Source organism: Sesamum indicum, linkage group LG6 (genome assembly GCF_026168435.1).
Source record: "Sesamum indicum cultivar Baizhima isolate 11 linkage group LG6, ASM2616843v1, whole genome shotgun sequence".
Taxonomy (NCBI): Eukaryota; Viridiplantae; Streptophyta; class Magnoliopsida; order Lamiales; family Pedaliaceae; genus Sesamum; species Sesamum indicum.
Window position 1 is genome coordinate 17066455 of NC_142662.1, and position 17894 is coordinate 17084348.

General features: G+C 30.9%; 1 protein-coding gene and 1 long non-coding RNA gene across 3 annotated transcripts; one reads left to right on the forward strand and one right to left on the reverse strand.

The window, feature by feature from the left end:
• Positions 1 to 2482: 2482 nt before the first annotated feature.
• Positions 2483 to 7555, forward strand: LOC105164326 (vesicle-associated protein 1-2). Its single transcript, XM_011082944.3, has 8 exons — positions 2483 to 2708; positions 2807 to 2877; positions 2992 to 3073; positions 4344 to 4459; positions 5174 to 5314; positions 5438 to 5479; positions 6877 to 6954; positions 7219 to 7555. The coding sequence occupies exons 1-8, from the start codon at positions 2657 to 2659 to the stop codon at positions 7324 to 7326; spliced, it is 690 nt and encodes a 229-aa protein (XP_011081246.1). The 5' UTR covers positions 2483 to 2656; the 3' UTR covers positions 7327 to 7555.
• Positions 7556 to 13158: 5603 nt separating this feature from the next.
• LOC110012178 (uncharacterized) lies at positions 13159 to 16062 on the reverse strand. Of its 2 annotated transcripts, XR_016066079.1 has the most exons (3): positions 16044 to 16062; positions 13759 to 13853; positions 13159 to 13517 (listed from the first exon to the last, which is right to left on the reverse strand). It is a non-coding gene; the product is annotated as an uncharacterized LOC110012178 (long non-coding RNA). The 2 variants fall into 2 exon arrangements; XR_002287332.2 differs by lacking the exon at positions 16044 to 16062 and having other exon boundaries at positions 13759 to 15403.
• Between the last annotated feature and the right edge of the window lie 1832 nt (positions 16063 to 17894).

Sequence of the window (17894 nt, forward strand, 5' to 3'; positions counted from 1 at the left end):
TGTGAAACCGCATGCAATAGAGATATAAATAGACAGGATGATAATCCTATAAATCACTTGAAAGTTAATTTATTTAGGATATGTTTGCATAATGTATTTGGATTTAATGGGAAAAATTCGATAAAAAAATTTAAATTACTTTATATTAGAGGAATTTGAAAATTCATTCATGTTCAATAAAAAATAATTTAAATTTAGAATCAAATGATTAAAATATTATAAATTTTAATTATTTAAATGAATTTTGAAGAATTTGAAATCCGTAATTTCAACTTCATCAATCCAAATATAGTCTTAATAAAGTAAGAAATAAAATTAGAGGTTCAATTACTTTATTTTTTAATGTAGAGAGTCTAAAGTACCATTGTAATTATCCATCTAGTACTTTTTTTATTAATTGAGAGCATCTTTTTAGTGTTTAAAAAATTTTGTTCGTTTTTTCTTCTTTATCTTAGCCGTCATACACGGCATGTTGCCCCTGGATGCAGATAATACATAATCTTTCATATTTTAAAATATTATAAACATAAATTATACTATTTTTTATGTAATTTTAATACTAGCCGTCGTGGCATGCGTCCCTATATGCACATAATAACAATAATCTTTCATATTATAAAATATATTATACATAAGAATAAAATATATAAACCAACACATAAAATTTAAAAATAAATACAAAAAGATAGAAAGAAAGAAAAAAGAAAATCAACTTAAGGGTATTATTAACATAATAATAAGATTGGTGTTGTTGTATCACAAACCGCTATTTATGAGTGTACATGGCCCTTTTTCCTTTTTATACTAGTGGTCGTGGTACGTCATCCATGTGTACATATAATAATATCTTTCACGTTTTAAAATATATTATAAATAAGAATAAAATATATCACCAATAAATCACATCTCAAAAGAAAAGAAAAGAAAAGAAATAAGAAAGAATCAATTTAAGGTATTATTTACATAATAAAAGAATCGATGCAGTGGTGTTACAACTACGTGGAATCACTTTTGTGAGGAAAAAAGTAATTACAATTAATTTTTAAAATTATTAAATTATGTGTATAATTGTCCCATTTAAAAATTAGTGTGGTTGTGTTCCTAACCGCTATTTGTGGGTGTAGGATGACTTTCTATTTTATGAGTTTAGAAGATATTTGATTACGGAGCGACCGCCGAATATAATAGCCACCATTATTGTGGAAGATATTAGACAGAGGATTATCAGTGTTAATTTATCTCGTTCTGTTAGTTCATGTGCGTTATATAGATTATGGCGTATCCCTTGGCCTGTTGAGGGAGAAACCACCAGTTGAGCACTGTTGTACTGTATGATCTTATTTTATTAATGAAACTTACATTTATCCAAAAAAAAAGAAGATATTTGATGCCTCCTAAAGCCTTTCATGAGTGCACAAGCAATGTACATTAACCCAGCTAACCCATCAGTGCGGATAAGACCCTATAAGTTCTCCTTTTCATTTTATTGAATTTGCAGGTCCAACAATCAAGTCCATTATAATCGGACACGTCTTCATACAATTAGGCGGACGCGACATATAATTTTCCAATATATCAAAACACATCATTCTAAAATATCTCTAGATGGACCCTAGTAGATTGATGACAAACGAGTTGGTAATCTATACATAACAAACTTCTGGATCTTCAAACATATTTGGCTCTACATAGTCAATCTGGTGTATTTCAATGAATTCAAGTCCAAATTGTACACGGATATTTCGGTTAGCTAGCTGAATCAAAGAGCTTTCAAATGGTGTAGGACTCTGTACAACAAACTCCCATATTATGCTTTGTACGCGCTTATAAATAGAGGCTTTGTGAAATCATTTGGAAGATCAATTCTCATTCCAAACTCTTACTTATTTTCTCAACTTTATCTCGTTTTTAAGTTATTTTAACCTTACATTTTCTACTCCGCACAAATATATACTACTTTATTATCACTTTACACTATTATTGTCACTTAGATCAAAGTTACCTTTCATCTTTTTCAAAATTATATTACTAACTTAAGTATCAAAATACTAATCTTTATTTTATAGGGTCAGTCTCCATTGATGTTAGGAATTTCCTTAAAGCTTCTTCGACCCTTGTGGTAAAGCCAAAATTTGATACGCATCAATATTATATCATTATTTTTCTTTTTATAATTTTTTTATAAATCTAATATTAATTTATTATTTTGTACATAATTTATTAAATAATAAAAAATTCTAAGTAATATTAAAAAATTATATATAGACTATCCCACAAATTACTAATTATAACGAAACGATTGATGAAAATTTTATTCTTTCATTAATCTAAGAATGTTTTCTTGATCATTGATAGAAATTATTTAATTTGAGGAAGTATTTGAACATTTTGTTAACAAAGGTACCAAAGAAGAAAGGTTAAGTAATTAAACCATTAAATTTATATAACTCATTCTTTTTTAATTTATTGATTCAAAGCTGAAAAAACCATCACTCTGGTTTCCCTCCCTCCAATTCACATTCAGCATTTTTCGGATCACCTCCAAAATTTTCCCCCAAAAAAGTAACATTTTTATATAGGAATTATAACTGTTATCTTCTCTTCATTTCATTTCAATTCAATTTTTTCGGTCAATTAATCTTGAAAAGTAGAAAAAATGAGTTCCGGTGAGCTTCTCAACGTTGAGCCTTTGGAAATGAAGTTCCCATGTGAGTATTTTCTCCACTGATCTCAATTTGTATTCTTGTTTTAGAACCCTTTTGATTTTGTCAGTTGTTCTTCATGATTGTTTTCTTGGGTTGATTAGTTGAGTTGAAGAAACAGATCTCTTGCTCTCTACAAGTATCAAATAAGACCGAAAACTATGTTGCTTTCAAGGTAAAAATATTACTTGATCTGGATTTCTGGTGATTTTTTAGGTTCTTAGCTTCTTGGAATTGGTAAAATAGTTTTTTCTATTGTTTCTTATTTCCAGTTACTTTTCATGTTTAGGTTAAGACGACAAATCCCAAGAAGTATTGTGTTCGGCCAAACACTGGGATTGTTTTGCCTCGTTCAACCTGTGATATTGTTGGTAATTTATTGGATCATTTCTTTATTTCCGTACTTATAAAGGTGTCAATGAATCTAGTGAGGTCGAAGGACGCATTATCAAGCATTATCTAGTCTAAATTTCTTGCATGAAGCATGGTATTGTGAGCTTGGTGGTTATTTCCGAAGAAAGCTTTAATAATATGATTCAAGTTTGAGTAGCATGACATTTTCTATGTATTTTAATATTCTTTGCCTGTCGAGCTCTGCATGTGTTGAGTTTCAGAATTTGAATTGGTGTTCCTATGATCTGTGTACTAATTGAGCTCAAAGAGGTTCTTTTATGAATTGATCTTGAGGAATTAGGAGCAATTTCTTTCTTTTCTTAACATTATTTATTCACATATGATTTCATTGATATGTGTGGCCAAATGAATTAGTTGAAGTAATATTTTGAACCAAATTAATGTATATCGCGGCACAAAGTATTTAGAGGTGTGAGTATTATGACCATGAGATGTTTAAGGCATATTGTTACCCCACATTAATATTTTAAGGGTATAAATCTAATTACACACCCACTTCTGCCTTTGTAAAAGTACAAGTACACCCTTTGAGATTGTAGTTGCAATTTTAAGTGCGCCCCTTATTCAACGGTGAAATTTTACACAAACACCTCCTTTGGCGCATTACACTAGGACCCCCTCAATGGGTGCGCCAGTAATTTTATGAAAAACTGGGCTGGTCATGTAGTTATGCTTCACTTTAGGGAGTGTCGATATAATCTATTCATATTTTAAAGTTCCAAATGGTTAGTAGTAATATTTTTGAATCAAATTGATCTATAATCAGGTACAAAGCATTTAGAGGTGTGAGTATTCTAACCATGAAATGTTTAACTTAAGGAACATTGTTCCCCCCACATTAATGTTTTAAAGTTCTTGCATCTGCAATACAACCAGATTGTATATAGTTGCTCCATGAAAAGCTCAAGTTTCAACAAAAATATGGACGGCAGTGCTTGGATAGCGTCAAGAAATAATTTAAAGTTTATGATAGTGAAATCCAATACTGGAAATGGGTATATGTTATTGAAGACCAATCCTGTTATAAATTGGAGGAATTTAGTGGAAATGCTTGATTTGTTTTCTTTGTATAATTTGAATATTATCTTATTTTATTTTTCTGTTTTTAGTTATTTTCTTACAAAATATGTTTGACAAAATTTCATTTCTCAGACCTTAATTTGTTCTGTTTGCTATTGTTTTTGGATGCAAATTAATGGTTTTTGGTGTCTATGTCTATTGTTGTAGTCACAATGCAAGCGCAGAAGGAGGCTCCTGTAGATATGCAATGCAAAGACAAGTTTTTACTTCAGAGTGTAGTTGCAAGTCCTGGTGCAACTGCAAAAGACATCACTGCAGAAATGGTCACTCTCTTATTAATTACCAATTTAACATTCATATTCAACTATTATGTAATGATTGAAATACTGATTAGAATCCATCAGTGGATGAAAACATTTGGAAAATGCATTTGTGAAAAGATGGAAATGAAATTAATATCACCATATTATTTAGGGATGTTTACTTCATAGGTCTGATAGCACTGGCACCTGTGAAAAAATGAAGGGGTTAGTTCAAACACAGATGTTGGCATTTGTAGCTAAAGGCATAAGCAAATTACTAATGGAATTGCGAATCATTTGCCAACATTTATTTGTATGCTCCTTACTGATTGAGAAAGGCTAAATTAGGCATCATTTCAATTCAGAGTTCAAGGAGAAAAGTTAAGGAATAATTTAGAAGCTGAAAAATATTTGAGAAGAATCAAATGTAGAACCTACAAATAAACTTTAATATTGGGAAAAAGGGTGATGAATATTGATGTATTACATACAATTAAACGGTTTCATGAATGCTGTAATAAGTATAGATGGGACTGAGGGAAGTTAAAAGGCTATATTATGACATTGTTCTCACGGACATGCCGAGTTTGTGTATGGTTCATGATGAACCTCAGTTACAAACAATTAGTGAAATAACTTTCTTTTAGTGGAAGATAGATCAAGGAAGAATTGGGTGCTGCACAGAATTTCTTTGAAAATTATAGTTAATGATATTGATCTTCACACTGATTGTAGTTTAATAAGGAGCAAGGACAAGTTGAAGAGTGCAAGTTGAAAGTGGTTTATGTTGCACCACCTCAGCCACCATCTCCAGTTGCAGAGGGATCAGAAGAGGGTTTCTCACCAAGGACCATTGGAATGGAGAATGGCACTGAGGTTCCCATAAGAAATGCTTTAGTTTTCGTTTAACAATTCATTTTTCATCTTTTCACATTAACTTATGGAGCCTTGTTTCTCTGGGACATCTGTCATCCTTTTTTATTTTTTGGTTGCCTACAGGTTTCAAGGATGTTTGTTGATAGTCATGACAAATTACCAGAGGTAAACGTGCTTTCTCACTCTTCGTTCACATTCATAGTCCTGAGTGGTTACTTTAATGCATATGTTTAGACGATTTTGCATTGTTTTGTCTTGATTTTGGGTTTTCCTTTTCGTTTTTTTTTTTTAAAATTGTTGAATGATTTTATAGTAGCTACTATAACCTTTAATGCCTCGGAATTTTAAAAGAAGAAATTGCTTTATGTCCACTTTGCTTTGTTTTAGTGCGATACAATACGTCTATTCTGATTCAACGGTGAAACCTATACGAAATTATACTTGCCTCAAGAATAGGTTTTTAGAGAATATGGAGAGGAGGTGATATCAATTCATGATATTTTATCTGTTGATATTGTTCCATTCAAAGTGTTTTTCTACTAAGGATGAGACTAGATTTAATGTCATATTTGAAGTATTTTATTTAGAAAGTATATGGTGACATTTATTCAGCATAGATATATCTTTGTTTTGTATTCACACCTGACGTTTCCAAGCTTTCAAGATCTCCTCGCAATATACGATGTATCCTTTTTCATGTGATGCACAGGAATGAGATTGCAGCCTAAATAGAGTTTATCTACCAAAGGGCTATTTTATACTTAATTAATAAATCTATGTAGAGATTTATGACTTACAAATAAGATATTTCTGGTTGAAATGTTTGGGCCTTAAGGATCATGCAATGAAATCTTGCACTTTTGACGAAGACTTACATCAGTAAGGTTTTTGCACTATAGTGTTCTTTTAAGATTTCCACGGATGTTTGCCAAACACAAGGTAGATAAAACATACATATCAATAATATGCTTAGGGATGCACTTCAAGTTACGGATCTCAGGGTCATGCTAGGAAAGTGTACTTTTGCACTGAGTATTTACGTAAGAAATAATGAGCATCAAATCTTATGGAAATTTGTTGACTTTTGTGGCAAGAGCCCTTGTAGTCAAGGCCCTAAGTGTTACCCCAGAACTCACAATTCAAACATGGCACTTAGGCTACTTTGAAGGTGTAAAGCTGGAATTACACTCTTGCTATTAGCTATAATTCTAGAAAAGCAACAGGGGCTCGGCCTAATATATAGTTGGTATAAGAGCAAATGTCATACCTAGAGTAGGCAAGCTTTGTTGATGAGATTTGCTGGCATGTGTACCAGTAATTTTTCACATGGCATAGGTGAAGTGTGCGCTTTGGATTGCTTGAGGTTTTTTCTCCCAGATTACTTGTTTGAGTTGAGATCCTCTTGAGAACTGGAACTCTTCTGGTATACCACTTCACTGTCCTATTCCAATCTATCCTCAATGCTCTGGATGACATGGCCTCACATAGTTTGATGTGGAGTTATCAATATTTAATTTTGGCTACGATGACAAGTATGAGCTTTTCATTATTTTGATTATCAGGCAAGATCTATTGTTTCAAAGTTGACAGAGGAAAAAGCTGCTGCAATTCAACGCGGCAACAAACTTCGCCAAGAATTGGTGAGAGATTCGTGCTCTTGTAATGCTTTCTTATAATACTTCATGCAAGTCATACTGCCATGGAGCAAATAGATTTATCAAACAAATAATTATTTCAGCTTGTTTAAGTGGTTTAATATATAATCCAGATCTCCAATGCACTTTCCCTCATCAAATTATCTAGTGATGAAAAGAATGCCTGACGACCAGTGATGTAGCTTACTGACTCACTCATGGTCCGTCTTTATTTGGAAATTGCTCATCTGATAACATTCTGTTGTATAGGAACTGTTGAAGCGTGAAAGCAATAGAAGTGGAGGAGTATCAATCACCTTCGTCATCATCATTGGCTTGCTGGGTATAGTTTTGGGGTACCTCATGAAGAGGACATAATTGTTTATGCAACACTTCCATTTTCACATCTCTCTCTATACCTATGCAAAATCTTTAGGTCATACTTATGTCTTAGCTAGCTTTGTAGTAGCTAATGTTTCCTATTGAGGTATATTATACATCTTGTTCAGCATGAGCATTATTATGTTTCTTTATTAACATTCTTTTGTAACTAAGATTAAATATTTTGTATGTGTTATATACATATATAACATCTTTTTATAGTAAATATTCGTTTGCCCGTTGGTTGAGCCGTTAAATTGTCGAATCTTGTAAGTGTCATGAGCAGTCACTCTTCTTGAGTTATATATATAACGTTACATAGTAAGTGTAATTTGTTCGTCCTGTGATTAGCTTAAATGATATGGCATAAAATTACCATTTGTGTTTTGAAAAATAATGCAAATTACCTTTGTAAGCATGCAAAATTTATTGTCAATTATATATTGATATGTGCAATATATTTTTCCATCAATTTTATATTTTTTATAAAATAAAATATTGACGGATGGATAAAATCTAATATTGTCATGTATAGAATTGAAGTATTCAAGCAATTTAAATATTTTCTTGCCAACAAATGAATCAAATATCAATGATTTGATAATTTTATATCACATCGTGTGATTACGAAAGCAAATCATTAAGGGCCAATTATATTGCGCCACGTCATCAAATAAATATGGCAAAGTCTTCTACTCAACAATTATAAATAGGGGTGTTTTTCACCACTCAACAAACACAACTGAAGACAAACAAGACACAAGTGAAGACGAGTCAAGAGGTCACTCAAGATAGAATTGAACAGACAATTGAAGAAAGAAGCAAGAAAGCGTTCAAGCAGTCTCAAAATCATTTCAAGCACAAATCAAGGAAAATCCATGGCATTCAAAGAAAAAATCAAGGATTTCGTCGCAGACACCATCCAAAGTCAACATCTAATTCATCCAGAAGTCAAAAGACCCGCAAAATAATATTGTCAAGACACAAGTCTATCTTGTCGAAAGATCAAAGTGTCAAATCCACCAAGAGATATTCAAGTTGAAGCCAAGTTCTCCAAGTTTATAGTATTTAATTTGAGAATAAGTTAAAAGACCTGTAAATTAACATTATTAGAGACCTAAGTCAACATCGAGGCGATCAAAGCATCAAGCTCCAACTCCAAAATTGCCAAAATCAAAGATCGTATTTGTGAAGTGAAGAATAAGAGGTTCCAAATAGAGATTTTGTATTTAAAAAAAGTACAATTATATTAAAAAAATATTTGTAATAATTTTCTTATTTCAATAAATTCAGAAACATGAAATTTGCATTACAAATTTCTAGCACGACTGGTGGGACAATCTCTACCTCTTATCTCTTCACCAAAAATCTAAAGTATGGCAATGATTGCTAACAAGATTCCGCCACTCAAAGTCAATGCTTCAAGTTCAAATGAAATAATTCGAGTCCTTGCAAGACGTATGTCCAAGAAAACATTCCCTGAGGTGACTTTCATGAAACTGTTGAGAAAGATCTACTCCATCTTGGTGAGACTAACGAAGATGATAGAGGTTTGAAGGATAATTCTTCTTCATCCACTCCTCGCTCAATATCAAGTATAGCTTCCGTCATGGTGACAAATGCTACAACCTTGGAAGAGCAAATTGCATGTTTAATGAGAGCCATAGAAGATCTAGCAAAACATATTCAAGAGCAAGATTCTCAAATCAGCAAAATGATGAACACGATCGACAATTCTGATGCTAGTCACGTGGCCAAAACACAAGTTCAGAGGCATGAAGAAGAAGAGACGTCCTTAAACCAACAATCTAGTGAGATCGAGAAGTGATCAACCAAAGACTTGCAAGTCTCATCAGAAGGGTTGATTCCCATCGACCAATTGAAAGAATTCATCATGGGGAATATTGAGGATAAAGTCGATAGAAGCTCAAAGTCATCAATGACTTACACCATGACATATACTCAACGAATTGATAATTTGAAGATGCTAGTTAGCTACCAACCCCCAAATTTTCAACAATTTGATGGCAAGGAGAACCGAAAGCAGTACATTTCTCATTTCATTGAGATGTGCAACAATGCAAGGACCTACAGATTTTAGCTCGTAAAATAATTTGTCCGATCTTTGAAGGGAAATGAATTTGACTGGTATAACAACTTAGAAACCAACTCAGTTCATAGTTGGGGGCAATTAGAACAAGAGTTTCTCAATCGCTTTTGTAGTACCAGAAGGACAATCAACAAGATCGAGCTTACAAACTCCCACTAGTGGGAGGAAGAGCTTGTTATTGATTATATCAACCGCTTGAAAATTTTCAGCCTCAATTGCAAGGATAGATTATTCGAGACCTCAGCAATTGAGATTAGCATCCAAGGAATGCATTGGGGTCTTTGCTATGTACTTCAAGGATTCAAACAAAAAACTTTTGAAGAATTAGCAACTCGTGTACATGCCATATAAATAACCATGGATCTTCATGAATGGGAATATTTAAGTGCCGACACTTATGAAGATGGACAAGAAAATGACGAAGAATATGTCGGATCACACTGAAAACTTTGGAAGGCTCCTTGATAAGAGCTTAAACTGCATTAACTCTTCTTAATAAGAGTCTAAACTTTCAATAATGCTCCTAGATATGACGTTAAACTATCTAAACTCTTAAACTGATTTTCCTTCAAGTACTCATTAATACGAGTTTAAACTTTCTATCAAATTCAAATGCAAGTAAAGACTCCCTGATACGAGTATAAACTATCCCTCAACTTCAAATTCAAATGAAGAGTTGAAAACTCCTTGATATGAGTATAAACTATATACCAAATTCAAATGACGACTCTGTGATATGATTATAAATTGCCAACAGATTCAAATTGAAGACTCTTTGATATGAGTGTACACTATCTATCAAATTTCAGTGAAGATTCCTTGATATGAGTATACACTATTTTTCAAATTCAAATGAAGACTCCCTTACATGAGTATAAATTATCTACAAGTTCAAATTGAAGACTCTTTGATATGAGTATAAACTATGTACAAATTCAAATTGAAGGCTCCTTGATACGAGTATAAACTATCTACCAAATTCAAGTTAAGACTCCCCGATATGAATATAAACTATTTACAAATTCAAATTGAAGGCTCTTTGATATGTATAAACAATTTATCAAATTCAAATGAAGACTCCCAGATTTGAATATGAACTATCTACAAATTTAAATTGAAGGCTGCGAGTTTAAACTATCTACAAATTATCAAATATAGATAACTTGCAATTTTATTTTCAAGTTCAATACAAAAAAAGTGAAGAAGAAGAAAAAGGAAGCGGAGGAATGCGAGGAAATAATTTCGAGACATGTTCACACATCCACTTTGGTGCAACTAATGAACAAATCTCGAGCGGGCATTTGTAAGCATACAAAAATTTATTGCCAATTATATATTGATATGTGCAATATATTTTTCCATTAATTTTATATTTTTTATAAAATAGAATATTATTTTATGGATAAAATCAAATATTGTCATGTATGGAATTGAAGTATTCATCAAGGCAATTTAAATATTTTCTTGGCAACAAAAGAAACAAATATCAATAATTTGATAATTTTATATCACATCTTGTGATTAAGAAAATAAATCATGATGGGCCAATCATATCGCGCCACATCATAAAATAAATATGGCAAAGTCTTTCATCCTGCAACTATAAATAGGGTGACTTCACCACTCAACAGACGCAACTCGAAGCACAAGACAAGATACAAGTGAAGACGGGTCAAGAGGTCACTCAAGACAAAATTGAAGAGAGAATCGAGGAAAAAAGCTAGAGAGCGTTGAAGCAGACTCAAAATTCTTACAAGCACAAATCAAAGAAGATCTACGGCATTTGTCGCAAACACTATCCAAAGTCAACATTGGATTCTAAGAAGTTAGAAAACCTGCGAATTAATGTTGTCAAGACACAAGTCTATCTTGGCAAAAGAGCAAAGCATCAAATCCACCAAGAGATATTCAAGTTGAAGTCAAGTTCTCCAAGTTTATAGCGTTTAATTTGAGAATAAGTCAAAAGATCCGCAAATTAACGTTATTAGAGACCTAAGTCAACATCGAGGTGATCAAAGCATCAAGCTCCACCTCCACCTCCAAAGTTGCCAAAATCAAATATCACATTTGTGAAGTGAAGAATCAGAGATTCCAAATAGAGATTTTGTATTCACAAAAAGTACAATTACATTGAAAAATTATTTGTAATATTTTTCTTGTTTCAATAAATTGATAAACACAAAATTTGTGCTACAACCTCCTATTTAAACCATTGTTAGAGGATAGTTTGCTTTATTTTTTAAAACACAAGAAAATAATTTATTAATTCTTTTTTCATTAGATTTTTTTAATATTTCACCTATCTTAATGATAAATCGCATTTAATTCGTAATCATTTTAGTGCACTAGGAGAAAATTATTATTAACTTTTTTTTTTGTCTAAATTGGATAAATCTCCTCTGTTTTAATAACTCAGCAAAACTCCTCTTTTAATTTAAAAATAGGCAAAACATCTCTTGTATTTTAAAAACTCAATTCAATCCGCCCCTCTCCGTTAAATATAACTAGCGGCATTAACTTTTTAATAAAATGATCATTATGACCTTACTTAATACATATTATTTTTTATTTTATTGATCGTTTAATTTGTATTGATTATACCAGAGCCATCATATTTGATCAATTAACCTTAGTCCTTTACCACCCACCCACTCTCGCTGCCTACCCCACTAGCCTCCCCCCCTATCGCCTTCTCCCGCTATCCACCCCAAATTTGGGGGACGGCGAGGGGAAAGAGGGCGATGACGACTTGTGACGGGGAGGTTGCCGTTCCCATCAGCCCCATTTTTTATATTTTTAATTAATTTAATTTTATTAATCAAATATATTTTAATAATTTTAGATAATTATAAAAATTAAGTATATATTCTAGTTAATTAATGATAATTTTAAATAATTATTGTACTTAAATTAAAATAAATATATAATGTAGTTAATTAAAAGTAATTTTAAATAATTATAATAATCATTATTTTAAAGTAATTTATAACTTATAATTATTATAATTGCTTATTATTTATATTAATGTAGATATCCAAATTTGAAAAATAAAATTTAATATATTAGTTTTCATAATGTATTTTTTTATTTTGTTGTATATTGATATTTAATATAAATATGTTTAAGAATAAAAAAAATTATAGTTTTAAAAGAGAGAAAAAATACAAAAAAATTCAATAAAAGGTTAATGTGACTTTATTAATTTCACATACAATATAAGCATACTTTGGTCTATTAAAGTATATGGGTACTTTTAGCCTATTTTAAAATATAAAGGAATTTAGCTATTTTTTCTTGGTAGTGGTATCCTGTAGTTTCAATATTCTGTCCGTTGTAGATCAATATTGATATGAGAGCATGCAATACAATAATCGTGCGTGTAAATCACTAATATCTGACAATAATTTTTGTTCTCTGAAAATTTATTCACGCAATGTGTAAATTAGGAGTGGCAAATGAGTCGAGCCGGCTCAGGAGCTTTGCGAGCCTACTTGATTTTGAGCTCGACTCAAGCTCAAGTGTTTCTGTTCATGAGCTCGTGAATTTTTGAATTCGAGTCGAGCTCGTGATATAAGTATAGAATAAGGAATATTATCCTTCACGTTAATTAATTTATTTGCATGACATCTTATGAAGCTTCAATACATGACACGAAAATGACGAAACATTTACACTATTACTATAGAACAAATTTTCCGGCCCACTTCCGATGTCCCAAATTTAAGCAAACACAAAGCTCGCATATTATTGATAAAACATATTAAACAGTAAATCAAATTAGAACAGCAAGACGACCCTCGAACGACTTATTTATTTTAATCATATTACAAGCCAACTATAAGGCAAGTGAAGTAATGAAGAATCGTCTCCATCCGCTTAGTTTAACCAATCGTAGGCACGCGTATAACAATGCCTTTCTCATCGACGGCAACAACTACTCGGGCGCAACTGAAAATTAAAATGATCCCTGGTTGGGATGGTGTAACAATGAGGGCAGAGACGAAGGAGTTCTCCTTCTCGATGGTTTTTGCTGCTACTTCTCCACACGTCCCAACTAGCTCAGGCCATTCGCTCTTACCTATATATATAAGCACGAAAAGGAGTCAAAGAATGGAAGTGGCGTTGAATAATTAATTCTATAGACAATTTATATATTGAAAATTACTTCTACTTTCATTTAGTTGTTGGGACTTGGTGCTAGAGTTATGATTTTAGGATTTATGTTTTCCCTCTGCAAGTTGTGTCGAGGCAGTCGATGAAATTTACCCAAAGATGGAAACATGTTTGCAGTTAACTAAAAACCAATTTCATTTCCGTACCTTGACAAATTGACGCCATCCTTAGCTTTTGCTCCTCCTTTGCTCTTGTAGTAATCTTTGATTGAGTAAATGTCTGTGTGTGGTTTCTCAGAGTTCTGCAGAATGGGTATTTATAGGAGATTCTTGTAGTTGTGTTTGTGTTTTTCATTCTTGGGTTAATGAGATTTGTGTGATTTTTTTTTTTGACACATTAAATGTGTGAAAGAATATTTACGCTGGTCAGAAAATGAATTGCTTTGTCCTATTTTTAGATTCTATTTCATTTGTTCCATGAATTAATTTATCATTCGCCCAACTTCAGCTTTGAATTTATTGTTGTAAATATAATTTCGGATTTATAATGTTGAGATAGCAACCAATGAGCGTCATACTTTGAAGTCCCAAATATAAAATAAAGGTTAAATTACAGTCACATCTTTTGAAGTTTGATAGTTATAAATATATCTTTTCATTATTTAAAAAATTATAAATATCTTTCTCATTTTGACGTCCGTCTAGCAACAAGCCCATTTCTTTGAACTTCCATGTATTGATCATATTTTATAGAGTGAAGAGTAAATAAGAGAAATTAATTAATTAGCATAAATAGATGGCCAAACAAAATTTAGATGACACGAATTTGATCAGTCTGTAACCATCACCAAGACAAAAAATAATATTATTGAAAATATTAAATGAAAATTTTGAAATTATTACGAAGATATGTAATTAAGTGAACATAATTTTAATCTCATTACAATTTAATTATTATCAAATAGAATTATATAAAAAAAAGTATCATCATGAACAATTAGTCACACACTATAATGACATCAATCATTTGACACTAATTATTTCTATTTAGAAATTTATATCTAACATTTTGTCATAAATTACTATTGAAAACTTTCACAAGATAATTTCTGCTATTAAAATTAAGAAAGTCATTATTGTGAGAAAATATGAATTCTTAGCACTTAATATATACATATAAATATATATATATACACTAATATGGATACGTTTTTTTTGAAATATTAAATGTGTAAAATTATATGTATTGCGCTGATAAATCCTCGTCACAGTGTCAGAGGTGAGAAAAATGTGTTTGTATTTTTCCTAAAGTGTGGACCCTTTTTTATGATATGTTCAAAACTTGAGTGATAGTTAAAGGACCACTTCCATTTAAAACGTGCAATTTTACCTATAACAAAAATATGTTTTAATTAATAATAAAAAAAGGAATTGTAGAATGCTCTAAACTTTAAAACTAAAAAATTCACTTGCTCTCGTCTTGTTATTTTTTTAAAAGTTTAGGAAGTGTTTGCATTACCTTTTGTGTTTTGTTTCTTAATTGGTGTTGGTATTTTATAGTAATAATTTTTGTAACGATCAATATAATAATTTATAAAAAATCAAAATAAAAGCCGTTATAATGACACCTCCTGAAAGTTCTAAGTGAACCGTGGGTCTAGTGTAATTGGTTTTTTGTATACATTAAAAATTTTTCAGGAATTCTTTTCAACAAATTTTCATAAAATATAAACTTTTAGAATTATTTAAAAAAAAAGTAAAACTTCAGAAGATAGATATTTTTAAAAATTATTATTTTTAATATTTGCATTAAATTCGGTAATTTTTTTGAAAATTGCACTAGAGTCCATAATTTTCCTAAAAGTCCATAATTTTTTTAATTTTTCATTGAATTCGCTAATTTTTTTAAAATTTGCCTAAAATGTGTAATATTAGAAAATTACATTAAAAATACTCAAAAAAATTGCATACATACAAATACATACTTTCAGAAAGAATACAGCATACATACAAAATAATTTCATAGGTATATTTATAATATTTAACAATCATCTTGATACAGCATACCTAGAAACAATTTCAGAAATACAACAAAATATACCAAACAATTAAAAAAACACAACAAATAATTCTAACAATTAACAATTGCATAAATATACCCAACAAAAAATATATTTCAGAAAAATAGAAAAAAATAGAAAATTGAAAGCAAGAAACAGAAAAATATTTCAAATATTTCTGAAAAATACCGATAATCTCAGAAAAACATGAAAAAATTTCAAAAATTTCAGAAAAAATCCAATAATTTAGAAAAATATATTAACATTTTAGAAAATATTTTAAGATTTCAAAAAATTTCAGAATATTAAGTAAAAAATATTTCAAAAAATAATTTAATATTTATGTAAATTTTAAAAAATCTTTAAAAAGCATAAAATAAAAAAAAAATAAAAAATTGCATTTCGAAAATGCCAAGGCAGAGGGGAGCCTACCTAATTTAAAGGCCGAGGAGGAGGGATGGGAGAGGTAACTCCAGCAGCAATCCTGGGGCGGACGGCGAGCTTGAGAGTGAGAGAGGTGGTGGAGGGAGACGGTACTTGGGGGAGAAGGTGGTGGCGACGTTGGTGGTGGCACGGCGAGGGGGGAGGAGGGAGATAAAATCTGCTAAGTGTGACTATTAAAGTTTTGGAACAACTATGATCGTTCCAAAATCGGTACAAAAATAGTTCTAATATTTAAATATTTTTTTCATAAACAAAAAAGACATCGTATCAATTAAGCCATTCATCACTTTATTTTGTTTTGAACATTTGTTAAAAGTGTAACTTTTAATTGTTCACTTTAATTTTTATTATGCCTAAATAATTTAAAAATATATCATTGAAGGGATTAAAATGAAAAAGTTTCAAGTGAGGTACAAAAAGAGTTAAGAAATGAAGAAGATGCTCATAAAAAAATTAATATAATTATAAAATTTCTCGTTATGAATCTTCTATAATTTATGTGGTACTTTTTTAATTAATTTTTTCTTGACCTAATTATATCTTAGTAATAATCACTACTTAAAAATAACATGGAATTAAAGAAAATGTAAATAATAGAATCACCTTTTTTAATTTTTTCTATTTTCTTCTTCCAAAGATAAATATAGAAAAATATTTTTTATTCCAGAATTATCATTCTGATCAATTTATTTATTTTTTAACTATAAATATTCTTTTCAATTTAGTTTTTCTCTCTGTCAACATCTTCTTTATTATCATTCCTTATTTTTTATAATATTAAGTTCAAAAAGATACGTTCATGCATAATCTTGATATTTTTTTTTTTTATAGTGTCATGCCAATAAAAAATCTATCATGCGATGATAAATATTACATAAACCAAACTAAAGATTCACAACCAATTAATGCATACATTATTTTGATACTTTGTAAATCATTATCTGTAAATAAATAACACTTTTAGCTTTCAGTTGGATCGTATTTCAAAGAATAATCAAAATATATAGCAAAAAAGTATGCATAGTAGGTGAATGTACAGCTACTGTATATCTGTATACTCAAGAGTATTAGAACATATAAAGTCTTGAAAGCTAGAAGGTCTAGAAGTTACTCTAGAAGACCTCCTCAGCATCTCATTTTCCCTTGCTTGGAGATGAGCGAATCAAACAAGCATGCTTTTCTATTGCCCTTGTATAGAGGGGCTCTCAAGTATGTGACTGGGAGATATTTTAGCTGGTAACCCATAACGTGCTGTACCTCTTGCAACTGACATGAGTAGGATGAAGGGTCCTACAGTAGCAGTCATGCAAGAAATCCGACCACAAGGATGATTTCAGCCGAGCGGCACCAAAACTTCATAGAAAAAGTCCGAACATAATCCGCCAAATTCCGAATACCCAAACCACCTTCTGCTACTGGGCTACACATTTTATCCCATAAATCTCATTTTTCCTCGCCTGTATATCTATATTTCCTTCTTGAAGTAAGTTTCCAGCAGCTTCTGCATTATTAATGTTTTGATCCATTTCTGTTGTATGTTCAAAGTTATCAGGGAAATTTTGATCCATTTCAGGAGCTATTTGTGGTATAGAGCATGTGGTAGGATCAACTTGTTGTCCTACATAAGGAAAGACATCTTCTTGAAATGTTACATCTATTGAGACTAAGACAGTCCTCTTATTTAAGTCATATAATTTATATCCCTTTTGATTTAAGGCATATCCTACGAAAATATATTTTTTAAAACCCTTGGATCAAATTTAAATTTATTTGGTAATGTATTTGCTGCAAAACATAAGCATTCAAAGGTTTTAGATTGAGTATTGTTTACAGGCTTAT

Coding starts and splice junctions, on each gene's coding strand:
- LOC105164326 (XM_011082944.3), top strand. CDS start 2,657: ATGAGTTCCGGTGAGCTTCTCAACGTTGAGCCTTTGGAAATGAAGTTC. Junction 2,709..2,806: donor TTTGGAAATGAAGTTCCCAT/GTGAGTATTTTC, acceptor TGGGTTGATTAG/TTGAGTTGAAGAAACAGATC. Junction 2,878..2,991: donor AAAACTATGTTGCTTTCAAG/GTAAAAATATTA, acceptor TTTCATGTTTAG/GTTAAGACGACAAATCCCAA.